The sequence below is a fragment of the Oryctolagus cuniculus genome, chromosome 1 (assembly GCF_964237555.1).
Source record: "Oryctolagus cuniculus chromosome 1, mOryCun1.1, whole genome shotgun sequence".
NCBI classification, from domain to species: Eukaryota; Metazoa; Chordata; class Mammalia; order Lagomorpha; family Leporidae; genus Oryctolagus; species Oryctolagus cuniculus.
This window is the reverse complement of record NC_091432.1, coordinates 116,670,342-116,687,028: the sequence shown is the minus strand read 5'-3', so window position 1 is coordinate 116,687,028 and position 16,687 is coordinate 116,670,342. Positions and strand designations below refer to the sequence as shown.

Sequence of the window (16,687 nt, the reverse complement as noted above, 5' to 3'; positions counted from 1 at the left end):
CCACATACTGCACCCCCAATTCCCATTGTTAGCATCTGCTTTAGCTTATTTGTTGCAATCTATAAGCCACGCCCAGTTTCCCTTATATTTTTTAATCCAGATTCCTTCTGTCTTTCCCATCCCACCAAGTCTCTGCTTATCAACATTCTGTGTTCATATTGAAGTTTTTTTTTTTTAATTAAGCTCCTACATATAAGGGAGAACATACAGTATTTGTCTTTCTATATCTGACATTTCATTCAACAGGGTGTCCTCTAGTCCCGTCCACTTTGCTGCAAATGATAAGATTTTATTCTTTTTATTGCTGACCAATATTCAGATTTGTATATTTATCACATTATCTTTATCCACTCAACTGATGATGGACACCTTTGTTGAGTCTATGTCTTGGTTACTGTGAAAAGTGCTGCAATAAACATGGAAGAGTAGGCATCTCTTTGATGCAATGATTTCGTGTATTTGGATATATATCTTATTTATCTACTTTTTTCCTCATGGTTAGATGTAGTTTGATATGATATGTTATGATATACTGTGATATGATATTTAATCTTTCTCTAGTGGATATAGGAGTATTCTGAGGAGAATGAGAGTGCTCTAGGTTGAGAGTAAGGCCCTCAATGAAGAAGTGAAGGTTACCAAAAATAAACCTTCAAACATCTTAATTTAATATGGAATTTATTTGAAACTAGCTACTCTTACAAACAGAAATGAAAGATAAATTCTGTTTTAAAAGTGCTAACCATTGAAAGTGTCATTTTTTACACAGACTCAGAAAATATTCTACTACTGAGAAATTTCTGTTGAGCTTCCTTGACATCCTTATTCCTAAGGCTATAGATAAGGGGGTTAATCATGGGAATCACTGTGGTGTAAAATACAGAGGCCACCTTCTCCTGGATTGTGTCGCTGGTAGATGGTTTAAAATACATGAAGATGATGGAGCCATAGAAAACCCCAACAGCTGCAAGATGGGAGCTGCATGTACTGAAGGCCTTGGACCTACCTTCAGCTGAACGAATTTGCAGAATGCTGGAAAGGATGAAGGTGTAAGAGATGAAGATGGGTAACACACATGCAAATACGTTAAATCCAACCAGAATCATCACTAAAAGCTCCTTAGTGTTGTCTCTTGAGCAAGATATATTCAGAAGAGGAAGGATGTCACAAAAGTAGTGATGGATGACATTAGTCCCACAGAAGGAACGGCTAGATATATAGCTGGTATGGACAAAAGCCCCCAAAGCTCCCATTGTATACACACTGGTGACCAGTAGAAAACAGATACGGGGGGACATGGTGACATTGTAGAGCAAGGGCTTACAGATGGCAACATAACGATCATATGCCATGGCTGTCAGCATGTAGGAGTATCAATGCCAAAGAAGCAAAAGAAAAAGAGCTGGGCCATGCACTCAGGAAAAGACAAGGAGTTCTTCTCTGAAACAAAGTTCATTAACATCTTGGGAATTATGACAGATGAATAACAGAGATCTATGAAGGACAAGTTACTGAGAAAATAGTACATAGGAGTGTGGAGCTGTGAACTGATCCTGATTAAAAAGACCAAGCCCAAGTTTCCCACAATGGAGACCATGTAAATCAGTAGAAAGAGTAGTAAGAGAGGGAGCTGGAGCCCTGGCTCATCTGTCAACCCCTCAAGGATAAAATAGGCTACTGAAGAATGATTTCCTGCATCCATTCATCTCCCAGTTGTGATAGTTAAATCATCTGGAGAAGTTCCCATTAGAAAAACATTGTCATCCTATAGGAATTGGTGGCTTAGGGTGATGAATGAAGTAATTTCCAACTGATCCAGAATTTGAATCATAAACCAAGTGACTCAAATATACTTTCGATTGAATCTTTATCAAGACGGTGTTAACTATTTTGGGTTCAGTGTTTATAACTCTCATGGAATTTAGAAGTGAAAATTATTTTGTTTCCAATAGATCAAGCTTTAGATTTTTACCATAAAAGAAAAATAACTCTTCTTATTTGATAACCTTCAAAGAGGATCTTACAGAGCTGCTATCTTCTTCTTTGGTTTTCTATCTGAACACTGCTCTCCTCTGACTTGGAACTTGAACACTTCCTCACTGATGTCCCTTCAGTTTCTCCCGACCTCAGTACCTTCAAGGAATTGATTTGGCTCTTGACTTCAATCACAGGAGATTTTGTCTCCCCAGCTTTGGTCCTTCCACTCCTCTCCGTTACTGGTTTTGAATTTGCTTTGAGAGGAATAAAGCTGTGCTCTAGATGGTAGAAAGAATGGAATACCAGAAAGGGAAGTCATTGTCCTGTACTGAAAGAATATGAGGAGAAGGAAAAGCAACAACAGAACAAGGTGCAACCATTATTGAGCCCCTATCAGTTTCCATGAACAATGTTAAGAACATTACATTTATGGCCTCATTACATCTCGTGTGATGCCATGATGATGATATATTTGCTATTCCTTTTTTTGTTTTTTAATCTTAATACAAGGAGAACAGACTTCATGTATTTATAGATATAATTCTGAGACGATAACCATATATCCCTTCCTCCTTCTCCCCCATCCTTTCTTTTTTCCCTTTGATTTTTGCAATAGCATAATTTCAATTTACTTTATAATTATAGGCTTAATGCACCACTTGCCATAATGTTACAGAAGTGATAATTAGAAAGACTACTGCACCACAGGAATATAGATAAGCAATAAAAACAAGAATCAAATCTTAAAATATCAGTTGCATTCTTATATGTTGTGTGGGTTTTTTTTTTATATTCTATATTAAGACTGAGATACAGAAAAGGTTAAGAAAACACATTCTCTGAGTTACAAATCTCAAAGCAAGATAATTTCCACTATCTTAAAAATGTTTATGTGAATATTCTTAGGGCATCCATTAAGATATAGAAATAGAACTCTTTTTTTTTTTTTTTTGACAGGCAGAGTGGACAGTGAGAGAGAGAGACAGAGAGAAAGGTCTTCCTTTGCCGTTGGTTCACCCTCCAATGGCCGCCGCGGCCGGCGCGCTGCGGCCAGCGCACCGCGCTGATCCGATGGCAGGAGCCAGGTGCTTTTCCTGTTCTCCCATGGGGTGCAGGGCCCAAGCACCTGGGCCATCCTCCACTGCACTCCCTGGCCACAGCAGAGAGCTGGCCTGGAAGAGGGGCAACCGGGAAAGAATCCGGTTCCCCGACCTGGACAAGAACCCGGTGTGCCGGCGCCGCTAGGCGGAGGACTAGCCTAGTGAGCCGCGGCGCCAGCCCGAAATAGAACTCTTAAATTTGACTGTTTAATCAAAAAAATAATGTCCCCTAAACATCAACATTTTTTATTGAACCTGAGCATTGAATAGTAACTTCTGCAGAGCTGTAGATATTATGCTACTCTTACTGTCACTTCAATATCATTTCCTCTATATTTTATTCTTGTTAGACAGAGTAGTTTTTATATACTTTTATAAGCACTGAAAACATATCTTGTGTCTAAGAAAGAGCATATTATCTCTTCAATAACCTTAAGGTGGAAAATAAACATAAGAGGAAGATATTAAGGTATATACATACACACATTTCTTCCTGTGAAAATAAATGAGCCTAAAATCTACATACACTACAACTGAGTATGCAAACCCTTACTTTGAGCTCTTTATTTATGGAGCAAGCAGTAAAATAAAACATTCTCTCTTTGCAGACAGTAAGAAAATTCATAAGAAAACAGGCTTCTTGTTCAAGATAGAATATACCAATACTAAGTGGATGAGGAGGTCAGTGAAATATTGTAGCAAGTTCACAGAATGCCTATCATGAATAATATTTTGTTTCCAGGTTCCTTGTATATTATCTAAATAGTCTTACCTAGAACATTTCCTAAATACAACTCTTCTTTGTCAAATCAAACCAGGATAACACATATTTCCTAGAAGTCCCATTTTTCTTTCTGTAAATTTTCCCTTATTCTTATGTCTACACTCATTTCTCCCGATAGTCCAACTTGTGTCTAACTATTTAAAATGTCTCTACCCAAGTAACTTCTCTTTCCACATGACCTCATTTGCTTTGATTTCTTCCCTTCTCCTAAAGACATTTTAATCCTTTAAGGACATATATAGTGCAATTTCTTATATTTGGGGTTTTTCTTTTCTTTTCTTTTTTTTTTACTGGTCATTGTGAGATGATAAACAGTTCAGTCTTTTATTTCAAATCAAAGTGGTTCATTTTCAGGCATGCATACTTTCTAGCTGTGTTAACCTGAAGGACTTACTTCTGTATAAACTCCAGTAACTTCACTAATGTAAGATGAATAATTCCTCCCATATGTCCTTATTTATCCCGGATGTTATTGGAAGTCAGTCTTCTGTTGCTGAGAATACAATATCGTAGAGACAAATTCATAAATTTTATGAGACAGTCTCATAAAACCTATATTCTAACAGGTGACATCAATAAACTAACAGATATATGTGGCATTTAGAATCAAATAGTGAGCAAAACTACAAGGAAAATAATGTAAAAGAAAGTGATTGATAATTAGCGATAGCAGTGGAAGGAGGACTGCATAGGGGGTGACCACTGAGGTGAGTTCTGAATGAACTGAGAGAGGAAGCCATGGAAGTACCAGGTTGAAAGATGGTTTCAGACAGACGGAGCACCAAGTTTATAGTCTGTGACATAAAGCATGCTTGGCACATTTTGAGCAGCATCCAATAGACCAAGATGGCTGTAGCAGACAGAGCAGGGAAGAGAATTATATAGGTGAAGGTTTTTGGTGGAACCAGGTGCCAGATGCTGGCCCATCCAGAAAATGGGACTGTTACTCTAGATGTGATGGGACAGCTTCATAGAGTTTGCAGAAAGTGGAATGTAAAGATTCAACCAGGCTCATTGTTCTGTAAGAATATTCATTAAAGAGTCACCTAGGAGTGCATTCAAGAAGTCACAGAGGAGGCAAAGTGTGCCAGTTGAGAAATGATGGCTTTTGTCATTCTGTCAATGACAGTAATATTGAAAAATGAATCAGGTTAATTTGGGATGGATGATACTTGTTGGATATGGGTGTATGAGATTAGGAATTTTGGGACCTAAGATATTGGATTGAGAAGTATCAATGGTATTATGAGGGTAGGTTGGGGATTTTTTCTGTTTGTTTTGTTTTACACATACATAATTTGATGCCTATATCATTACCAAGTGGGTATATTGAATAGGAAACTCAATGCATGACTCTGAAAGTCAGAGAAAAGGCATGACTGTGAAATGGTTTTCTGAGCCACCACTGTGTGGACTTATTTAGAGCCAGGAGGTCTGATGAGATCAACCAAGCATGATGTGTGCAAAGACTTAACATGAAAAGTTGTCAAAAATTTTAGGTATTGTCATTTTTACTGTTATTATCAGAAATTGTGTTAGATAGTATTTTGAAAATCTCCTTCCATTCTATTTTTGTATTCCTTTTCACTTCTTTATTAAAGTTAATTAATCTCCATTACCATATATCCAAGGCAGTAGTCCATCTGTGCATCTGTCATATGAATCAGAAGCGTCTAGCGCACAACCTAGGACCGAGTGGAGACCTTGCATCTATTCTCTTTCCTCCCTTTCTTCAGATTCTGTCTACACATTGACTCCTGCCCACTTCTCAATTCTACTTTTCCATAATATGCCAATAAAGCAACACATCCAGAGATACATAAAAACGTCTTATTTTTCCTTTCACTTCTTTTGCTTTTCTTGTGATTGTATTCACATGCTTTGCATATCTGTTTTTTTCAGAAAAATTTACATAATGAGCACCAGATTTAATTCAGTCATGCTTCCAACTTGATTCCCTTATGATAAATAGTCTTGCGTTGATTGGGTCATTAAAATTGACTTAACCTTTCTGTGTAGGGCAATGTATTAGATAAAATGATTCTTTAACATCTCCAAATACTGTATGAACCCTGGGGAACAGTGTCTCTCAAAAATATGGGTGTTTGAAGAAATTGGTTTGAAGACTGAGATTTTCAATCCTCAATAAATAATTATTAATGTTTTTATTAGAAATATTTGATTTAATTACATCTGGAATAGGTTTCTTCTCCAGAATTATAGCCAGGGGAGAAAGGAGCAGGCAGAAAGTTGATTATCTGGGATAAAAATGTCAGAGATAACATCAGGAGTTGCTTCCTTTCATTTTCAAGGTGGGTTTGAGAACAATTCTGAATTCACTGTTTGAAAAGCATAAAGTAGAGGAGGGCATAACTTTAAAAAATTGAAGATATATATATATATATCTTTATATATACATCAGTATTTATGTATACATGTATAGATATAAAGATAGATAGATAGATAGATAGATAGATAGATAGATAGATAGAGACAGAGCTATTATCTGCTGCTTCACTTTCTAAATACTCATCAGCTGAGGTTGAGCCAGCCTGAAACCAGGAGCAAGGAATGCAATCCAGGTTTCCCACATGGGAGACAAATATCCAATCACTGGAGCCATCACCTGCTCCCTCTCAGGATGTGCATTTAGGACTTAACTCTGGCACTGTAATATGATTTACATACATATTAACCATGAAACTAAATGCCTGATTCAAGAAGGGCATAATTTTTGGCCCTAAACATAGCAGTTTTTGATGTGGGCTAGGAGAGAAGAGCTTGAGACATTTATATGAATATGGATGGATGGATGGATGGATGGATGGGAAGGTGGGACTATCACTTCCACAAGTTTATTTCCCAAATGCCCAGAATGATAGAAGCTGAGATCTAGGAGTTCAATCCGAGTTTCCCACATAGGTTTCAGGGAATTAGTTACATGAGTCATCACTTCTGCTCCCAGGGCCTGAGTCAGGAGCCCCGGACATTCATTGACACCAGACAATCCAATGTGTGACACAGGCGACTAAACTGTTAGGACACATACTTATTCCAGGAGCTCGAGTCTTTCTTCATATATTAGGTAATTATTTACTTAGCAATGTTGTATAAGTAGGCCAATGTTAGTATTCTTTCAATAAAAGGAATTTCTGACCTGATCAAATATTGCAATAATATGCTATTCAGTACAACTGAGAATGCTCTATAAACTGAAAAGTTCAGTACAAATGAGAGTTGTGATTGTGAATGGCCTTTCCATGGGAGGATAGACAAGAGTTTGAGGTCAGAGATAGAGGAAAGGGAAGGCTAATTGTTCTGTCCACATAACAAGTGTGCCCACAACAGGTCTGTCATGGAGCAGACCCTGCCAGCTTGGTGTGTCTCACCCAGTGGGTATAAAACACCAGCTCCATCAGCATAGCTATTAAAAAGGTTTAACCACCTCCCAAAGTTAAATTACTACAATATTTCATCAAAGCTAGGTAGGAATTTGTGACTTACCTGAGTATTATCATCAAGGAAAATGCTGTTGAGTTAGAACTTTAGTTTTCTAAATTACATGCATGTGCGCGCACACACACACAGAGTCACTCACAAGATACTTTTATCCTCAAACACTAACAGCCCAGCATCTTTCACACTCAGCCACAACAGTGGAGCTGATTCTGTATGAGAATTCAAGGAATATCTTTGAACAATAGCAGTTTAAGAGACACAAACAGAGCATGAAAAAGTAATCTCAGTGACCACTATTGTTCAACTGTTAAGGGGAAGTTTTATTTATAGAGGAGGGGCTGAACCTCAGAACTCACTAGGATCTTGAGGAAGTTGGTAGATGCTAGGCACTATGGAACCAAGTGCCACAGATGGCACCCTACACATGAGTCTGGCACAATTTCAGGTCCATCTTGGGCTTGGGTCACTTCAGGATGGGTGAATGAGACAGACACTGGGCATCCAGCTTGCTAGATCATCTGCCTTTTGGGAACCCCCAGGATGCACACATCTGCAGGTTGCAGGCTTGTTCTCTGGGACTCCTGACTGTTGCATCACTTCTTCAGCTAAGTGCTGAAGAAAGCAAATGGTGGGAAAATGGTGAAGGAAAAACTATGAGAGCGCAAAAAGTGGAAATTTAAAAAAAAAAAAAAAAGAAAGAAAAGAAGGCTCTGTATGATCTTGGCAAGAGAGTCAAATATTAATCAGGACAACAAAACTTCTTCCTTCTTCAGTTTCGTTCTGTACTCCTCCTTTGACAACTCTTAACTTGTAGCCTGAAGGCAAAGAAGAAATATTTTAAATCTTTGGCTTCATTTTCTAAAATCATTAAAAAAGGTGGGTAAAAGAGAACTGAGAGATGAAAAATCAAATATTGACAGAAGAAATACTCAGTGCTTGGCCACTAGACATGATGCTAGCCATTGACCTTACAAAATGACCTTTTACAGGTTGAGTAAGGGCTACTCTATTTTAAATTTCCTGAAAGTTTTTTTGTTTTTAAGATTTATTTATTTCACTTGAAAGTCACAGTTACAGGCCAGCGCCATGGCTCGCTAGGCTAATCCTCCGCCTTGTGGCGCCAGCACACCGGGTTCTAGTCCTGGTCGGGGCACCAGATTCTGTCCCCGTTGCCCCTCTTCCAGGCCAGCTCTCTGCTGTGGCCCAGGAAGGCAGTGGAGGATGGCCCGAGTGCTTAGACCCTGCACCCCATGGGAGACCAGGATAAGCACCTTGCTCCTGCCTTCGGATCAGTGCAGTGCGCTGGTTGCAGCGCGCCAGCGGCGGCCATTGGAGGGTGAACCAACAGTAAAAGGAAGACCTTTCTCTCAGTCTCTCTCTCTCACTGTCCACTCTGCCTGTCAAAAAAATAATAATAAAAAGTCACAGTTACACAGAGAGAGAAGGAGAGGCAGAGTGAAAGAGAGGGAGAGGGAGAGGGAGAGGGAGAGGGAGAGGGAGAGGGAGAGGGAGAGGGAGAGGGAGAGGGAGATTGTCCATCTGCTGGTTCACTCCCCAGATGGCCACAACGGTTGGAGCTGTGCCAATCCGAAGCCAGGAGCTAGGGGTTTCTTCCGGGTCATCTTCTACTATGGCCTGGAAAAGCCATAGCAGAGAGCTGGTTTGGAATTGCAGCTGCCAGGACTTGAACTGGCACCCACTGGCACCCAGTTCACCTGCTACACCACAGGGCCGGCACCCTGATTGAGTTTTATGGAATGCTTTCTTTTTTTTCTTTTTCTTTCATTTTTTTTTTTTTGACAGGCAGAGTGGACAGTGAGAGAGAGAGAGAGACAGAGAGAAAGGTCTTCCTTTTTCCATTGGTTCACCCCACAGTGGCCACTGCTGCCAGCGCACTGTGCTGATCTGAAGCCAGGAGCCAGGTGCTTCTCCTGGTCTCCCATGTGGGTGCAGGGCCCTCCACTGCCCTCCCGGGCCACAGCAGAGAGCTAGACTGGAAGAGGGGCAACCAGGACAGAATCCGGTGCCCCAAGCAGGACTAGAACCCGGGGTACCGCGCCGCAGGTGGAAGATTAGCCTATTGAGCCACGGCGCCGGCTGGAATGCTTTCTTGTCAGAAGACTACCTGAATTATTCTTGTTTATATGATAAATTATATGATTGACTTTTGAATCATAAATGAATATTATTTCTGGTATAATCCTGTTTCTAATGATATATTAGCTTTTTAAGTTATTGTGGGATTCAATTAACCAAAATTTTATTATGACTTCTCTACATATTTTTCATGGGAGATATTAGCCTTTAATTTTATATTCCTCCAGTATTCTAGCCTAGTGCTTGTCTAGTGCTTGTTTTAAGATAACGTTGGTCTTACTTTATGAATTGTGAAGTACTCTTCTTGTTTTATATTACATAAGAATTTGTGTTTTGTAAGGAACAGTAGAGACTATGCTAAATATTTGTGGACATATCTGTATATGACAATTGGCTTTACACATGTTAATTTTGATTTTTTTAAATTTAACTTTCCTATATTTTGGTACACTGATTTTTAAGATAATAATTATCACTCCATAGAATATTTAAATGAGATATTTAGAATATTCCATAGAATATTTAGATGAGAAAAACATTACATTAGATAGAGTGCTTAACGTTGATTGTCAGAGTATTAAATCAATTCCTCTTTTATTTAAAATTTTCTAACTGTAAAATAATATATATCTATCCAACTATCTATCTATCTATCTTCCTTATGCTCATCACCTAAGACACGGACTTACATAACACATAATTTATTTAATTTTATTTTGATATTGCCTATTCACTTCAGAACTCTTAAGAAGTTTGACTTTAGAGCCGGCTCTCTGACATAGTGTTTTAAGCCTCCAGCTGCAGCAGCAGTATCCCATATGGGCACTGTTTTGGGACCAGATACTCCACTTCTAATCCTGCTCCCTGCTAATGGCCTGGGAAAACAGTGGAAGATGGACCAAGTCCTTGGGCCCCTGCACCCATGTAACAGACCCAGAAAAAAGCTCCTGGATCCCGGCTTTGGATCAGCCCAGCTCCAGCCATTGTGGCCATTGCAGTAGTGAACCAGCAAATGGAAGACCTCTCTCTACGTCTCTCCCTCTGTCTGTGGCTCTGTCTCCCTGATGAAAAGGTTGACCTCATAGAATTATATAAATAAGAAATTGGTGAAAAGATTTATGACATTTATTCTGGCTTCAGTTTCATTTGATGCATGCATTAGTGTTTCAGATATAATCAGTAAATTCCTAAGAAGAAAAGCTTGAATTTGAATGAGAAAGATTCCATCTTTAATTATAGTTCCATTGACATAAGATTTTGGGGGACATTACTTAACATAGACTCAGCTGCCACATCTGGAAGAAATTTGGATTAAAATACACTTTTTGGTTATGTAGTGGTTTAATATGAAAGCGTATATGAAAGTCTGAGGGAGAACTTTTGGTACGTTTTCAGAAACTAAATAATAGGATTTATTTTGTCCCTGTCCTCTATAGAATTGGTTATAATAGTAATAATCATACCATTACTCTATTTTACATATTACTTTTTGAGTTTAACATGCCTCATTTAACAAATTCTGTTAACTACTTTATTTATTTATAACAAAATAAGCTCTCTTGATAGGTAAAATCAGTAAGAGAATAAGAGCGATCTACTAGTTTGGAGCAAGTATTTTAAATAATCTTAGGAGCGAGTACTAAGGAGATTTCAAATAGGTAGATGAGCAATGATAGTGATGGATGATGGGTTCAAATGGATGTCTGAGAAGACAGATGGCATTATGGCTACAAGAGTTTGGCTCCAAGAGTTAATTAATTAAGACTTCATGTCAAGGAAGAGAGTGAAGATAATGCCAACTAATGGAGTCTGGAGATAAGTGTTGGGAGTGTAGTCCCTTGAAGTTCTGGTGCAGAAGAAAGAATTCTAGTTTATAAAGAGTTGGAGCTGAAAATGAAGATAAACACTTAAGTCTAGGTATACAGTACAGAGTGGCCCTATCTACAAAGAAGAGGATAACAGGAAGTTGCTTTTGTCATAAGAAAGAAGACAAGAATGCAATTACAGAAATTTACATCTTTTTGGTGGCTTCTAAAAACAAAAAGCTAACACTACAGGTTCTCTAGGCACAGGAATAAGACAGGAGAAACTCCTATCTTGGGGCAAATGTGTTAGAGACACAAGCCACAAATAATTACACATACATAATAAATTTTCCACTAATGACAGGTATTAAAAACAAAAAAAAATGTATGGCAAGATAAATGGAAAAGGTGTGATGGAGGGTGGATGTTTTGACAGTATGGTTGGAGCAGGGATTAGACAGAGGAGCTTGATAGGTCAGGGTCTTTAGAATGTGCCTATTACTGATTGATTTATGCTGTTGCTCTACTTCCCTGCCTACTTCTCTTTACTGGATTTTACCTAAATCAGAGCTCCATCCAAAAGTTTTTGTTGAATGAATAGAGAACATGACTACTACTACATTTTCTTTATTTAAAATTTTCATTTATTTATTTTCAATTTATTTGAAAGGCAGAGAGACAGATGGAGAAAGATCTTCCATCCAGTGGTTTACTCCCCAAATGTGCACAACATTCAGGGCTGGAGTAGGCCACGTGTAGTAGCCCAGAACTTCATCTGGGTCTCCCATGTGGGTGGCAGGGACACAAGTACTTCAGCTATCATCTGCTGCCTCTCAGGGTGTTTGTTAACAGGAAGCTGGATCAGAAGCTGAGTACCCAGGACTGAAACACACACTCTTACATAGGATGTGAGACTCCCAAGAGTTGACTTACCAGCTTGTACCAAACACCTTCCACATGTTTTCTCTATTTCACAAATTCCCATTAAATGACATATATTGTGACTATTAAAGTAGTTTCACATGAATGGTTATAAGAAAAACATGCTCTCAAAATTCTGGAGATTTTTAAAAGGTACAAAATAACTGAAAGATACAAGGAGACTGAGGTTCTGCTTCATCAACTGCAACAACAACAACAAAGCATCTGGGTTCCAGACCTTCAGCTGTGCAGTAAAAGAACTGTCAACTCTACTTTCAGTCCCGGTTGAGTCTATTTTGTCCTTACCCTTCCTGAGTCTACCTAATTTTTGCTTTTGGAAAATGATTTGCCAAAACTAATTCTGCCACTGTGGAATGGAGGCTGTCAAGTCTTATTCAAAGGATAGAGAAGTGAGAACCTGACTGCTTGAAATAAGAAGTTTTCTCATAGAAATTTATATTTGATGTGGGTCTTGAATGTTAGGAATGCTGTTGTCTAGCTAAAAGAGAATGTAAACTGAGAGAATAAAAGGAACAGAGCTTAAGATTAGAGAGTAGGAAGCAGCGTTCTCTTCAGAAGTTTGCATGGCTCACTAGTCCAATCCGAGACTCAGACACAATATTGTCATCAGTTCAGTCTGGCAGATCCCCTGGCTGAACTCTGATTCTGCAAAGAACCAAGTGAGGGGACACTCACCTCTGACTGCCCCTTCCCTCCCTGTCTGCACCCTTTCTTCCTACCACTCTTTCCTTCCCCATCATGTCTTTTTCTCCCCATCATGCTCTTCTCATCAGCCTTTTTTCTTCCTGTCTTCACCTTTTCTTCCTAATCTCCTTCCTTGTCGTCACTCCCTTGTTTCTCATCATTCCCTTCTGACTCTGTGTTTTTTCCCATCAAATTGTGCTCTAGATTTTAATGGCACGCTTCTTATGGCAAACTCAAGTGGAAAAGACAAAGGAATGTGAAGGAGAAGAAACTAAAGTCAAAGTCTTTCTGTGAGCAGAACCCACAAAACTGTAAAATAGTAGCTTTGACTTCACCATGACACTTGGCTGTACTAGAGATCACAAAGCCAAACAAAATTTTCTAATACTGAAAGAAAGATAAAAACAGAGTAAGTCACCTCTTCACGTATTCTACATATCTACTTTCTCCACATTCTGCCTTTCTCTCGCTCTTTTTCTGTTGCCACAGTATCCAGCTGGACTTGCTTCCAGGTCCAAGACCAACAGACACCTTTTGTAGGTGACATAGAACACTAGCTCCTCTGATTCATTCATTAGAGATCTTAGCTTCCTTGCATAAATCCTTTTCGTTTACATAACTTTGTTGTGTTTCAGAAGTCACAGGATACAACCTGAAGCCATTTGCTTGTCACTCTATTAAGTAATTGCATGCCATCAAATGAGGACTCATTCAATGCAGACATTTGAGGGGATAATTCCTTAATACTGCCAGTGAAGATTAGGAAGTGAAACACTAAGGAGAAAGAAACAAAAGAGAGAATGTAGGAGTAGGAATATACATAAGGAAAATGAAGAGACGGTTCAGTATATTTCCACAACTGGGGAGAAATAATCATTCTTCTGTACAAGTATTTATTAGTTATGTGATTGTAATTTATGTCTTTAAGTCTTACCTTCCTCACTGTCAAAGGAGGCAGTGGTAATATCTGTGCTCTCTATTGCAAAAAGGAAACATCTTTTGTAAGCGAAATGGCATATTAATGTGTTAAGTACTGATCCTCTCTCCATCACTTGTCAGAAAAGGATGCCGCCTCCCGTAGCACCTTTCTCAGAGAATATTTTACTTCCTTGTTTCTTAAGCTATAGATCAAAGGGTTCAGCATGGGAGTAACCAGGTTATTCAGTATCTGAACAGTTGCATTAAGCCAGGGATTAGGAGTGGGTTGCAGGTAGATAAGGACCACTGGCATGAAGGAGAGAAGGATGGCGGTGAGGTGGGCACTGCAGGTGGAGAAGGCACGGCGTCGGCCCTCTTTAGATCGAATTCGAAGAATTGAGGCAACAATGCAGCTGTAGGAGGTGAGGATGAGAAGGAAGCAGCTGAGGGGCATGAGGCCCACGCTGATGAACCCCACCATCTCCAGGGATGAGGTATCTGCACAAGCCAGCTTCAGCATCACTGGGATATCACAGAAGTAATAGTCCACATCATTGGGGCCACAGTAGGGCAATTGGAAGGTGAGAGTGGTTAGAAAGGTGGCCTGAACACAGCCAAACAATGAGGTCCCAGTGGCCAGGATGGCACACACTCTGTGACTCATGATGATCGTGTATCGCAGAGGGTAACATATGGCAACAAAGCGGTCGTAGGCCATCACTGTGTACAGGAAACACTCGGTGCAGCCCAGGAAATGGTAGAAGAAGAGCTGGGACACACAGCCTGCATAGGAGATGGTGCGGCTGTTCCCTGAGAGGTAGAACAACATCTTGGGGGAACTCACAGAAGGGAAAAATATATCGCATACAGACAGTTTGCACAGGAAGAAGTACATAGGAGTGTGAAGCCGAGTGGAGGAAACAATTGCTAGTAGGATGAGCAAGTTCCCCAGAAGGGTGAAGATGTAGAAGGACAAAAACAGGACAAACAGCATGGTCTCCAGACCCTCTGTGTGTGGGATGCCCAGCAGGATAAACTCGGCCACCATCGAGACATTCCTCATTTTTGTCAGAATGTTGGACTTCAAAAGAGAGCACAAGATTCCGTAATGTGAGGCCTTATGTCATACTGAGGAGCAATCTGTTGGATGTGTTGGTTTCATATTTTAGCAATCAACAGTCAACCTTCTGATGTAGGGACAGATCTATATAAAAACACAAGGACAATGCAAACTTAACTAGATTCTGGAAATTTGATTTTGACCAAACTGGATAAGGATATAAAAATCTATCTTTCATGCACATTATAATTAACACACATTTTTCTCAAGGGAATCTGACAGAAGGTGCTTCTGTCATCAAAGAGTATGAGAGAATCTCTATTTTATTTCTATGTTTCTAAAATTCCAGATGTGCCTCAACAGTAGGACCCATTTAGGAACTATGTGATAGCTGTAAGATAAATGAAAATCTGGAGAAAAAGTTTCAGTTTTTGGAGAAAGAATTCATGCATGGAATGGTGTGTTTGTGTACAACTGTGTATTTTGAGAGTGTGTATATGTCTGTAGACTAAGGAGAGAGTTGTGGAAGGGAACAAAGCCAGGCTCACTGCTCGACTGTACATATGCAATGGACCCAAAGGCGTATCACAAAGCTTTTGAGCAATGAACTGAAATTCAAAATATCAAATAGGTCTTCTACTAACATCTGAGTGGCGCATTTGAAGGACAAAAACAGTGCAGGCTTTGGGAATTGAATTGACATTGGAAATGTTACCCACAGAAGGTAATAAAAACTACTTGTCTGATGCTAACTGAATTGACAGTTTGTTAAAGTAAACACAAACACAGACACACACATACACACACACACGCACACACATGTAAATAAAATCAAATTTCTCCCAGTAATTTTAACAGGATCCAAGGTCTAATATCATAACATGAAACATGTCCAGATTAAAATCTGAAATTATTCAACAAGTAACAAGAACACACAAGAAATATAATCCATTCTCAAGAGAAAAGATTCAACAGATACTAACTCTAAGAGGAGCCAGATATTGGAAATTGCCAAAAATTTTGTATCATCTACTACAACTACGTTCCATGAGGTATAGCTAAGTCCATTTGAAATGAATGGAAATATGGTAGTTTTTGGCAGAGAAATGTAAAGTTACGAAACATGAAGGAGATAGAAATTTTAGTGCTGAAAAATGTTGTTCATGCTTAGAAAAGTAGATATATTTAATACCACCTCCTGGGCATTTCTTGTGATTCAGTCACTGGTAGCTCTGAGGGAGCAATTAAAGTTAAACACATTTACCATGCAAAATACTATATCCCCTTTTTAAGTCTGCTTTCTAAAGAATGGACACTAATCCTGATCTCAATGCTTCATGTTAAGGACTATCTTTATTTTCCTATTGCTTACATGTTTAAGTCTTTTCAGGTGGGACATCCTAACACCTTCACTCGGTTATATAAACGTTTCAAGTACTATGTAGATATGAACAATGAGCATCATTATTTAAGAAGTTAATAACTATTACACTTAGTGAAATAAGCCAGTTCCAAAAAGACAACTACCCTATGTTTCCCCTGATCTCTGGCAACTAATAGAGAACCTAAAATGTAATGTATAGGAGTGAAATTGACATTTTGAAATTCAGTGATTGTTTACAGCCCTTGTTTCTATTTTCAGGAATAGTCTTTTTTTTATTTCACACTATTTGATCAACACATTGCTTAGTATAGGGGTAAACTTATGAATGTAAACTGAAAATAGATCTTTGTAAAAATTAGGAGTGGGAATGGGAGAGAGAGGGGAAGAGGGTGGGAGCATGAGTGAGAGGGAGGGTAGGGTGGGAAGAATCACTGTGTAAATCCATATATATGAAATTTGTATACCTTAAATAAAATT

General features: G+C 39.0%; 1 protein-coding gene and 1 pseudogene across 1 annotated transcript; both read right to left on the bottom strand.

Annotated features, from left to right (window-relative positions):
- Positions 1–761: 761 nt before the first annotated feature.
- Positions 762–1,702, bottom strand: LOC138846609 (olfactory receptor 8D1-like; annotated as a pseudogene).
- Positions 1,703–13,896: 12,194 nt separating this feature from the next.
- On the bottom strand, positions 13,897–14,829 carry LOC100353645 (olfactory receptor 10D1B-like). Its single transcript, XM_008267120.2, has one exon. The coding sequence runs from the start codon at positions 14,827–14,829 to the stop codon at positions 13,897–13,899; it is 933 nt and encodes a 310-aa protein (XP_008265342.2).
- Between the last annotated feature and the right edge of the window lie 1,858 nt (positions 14,830–16,687).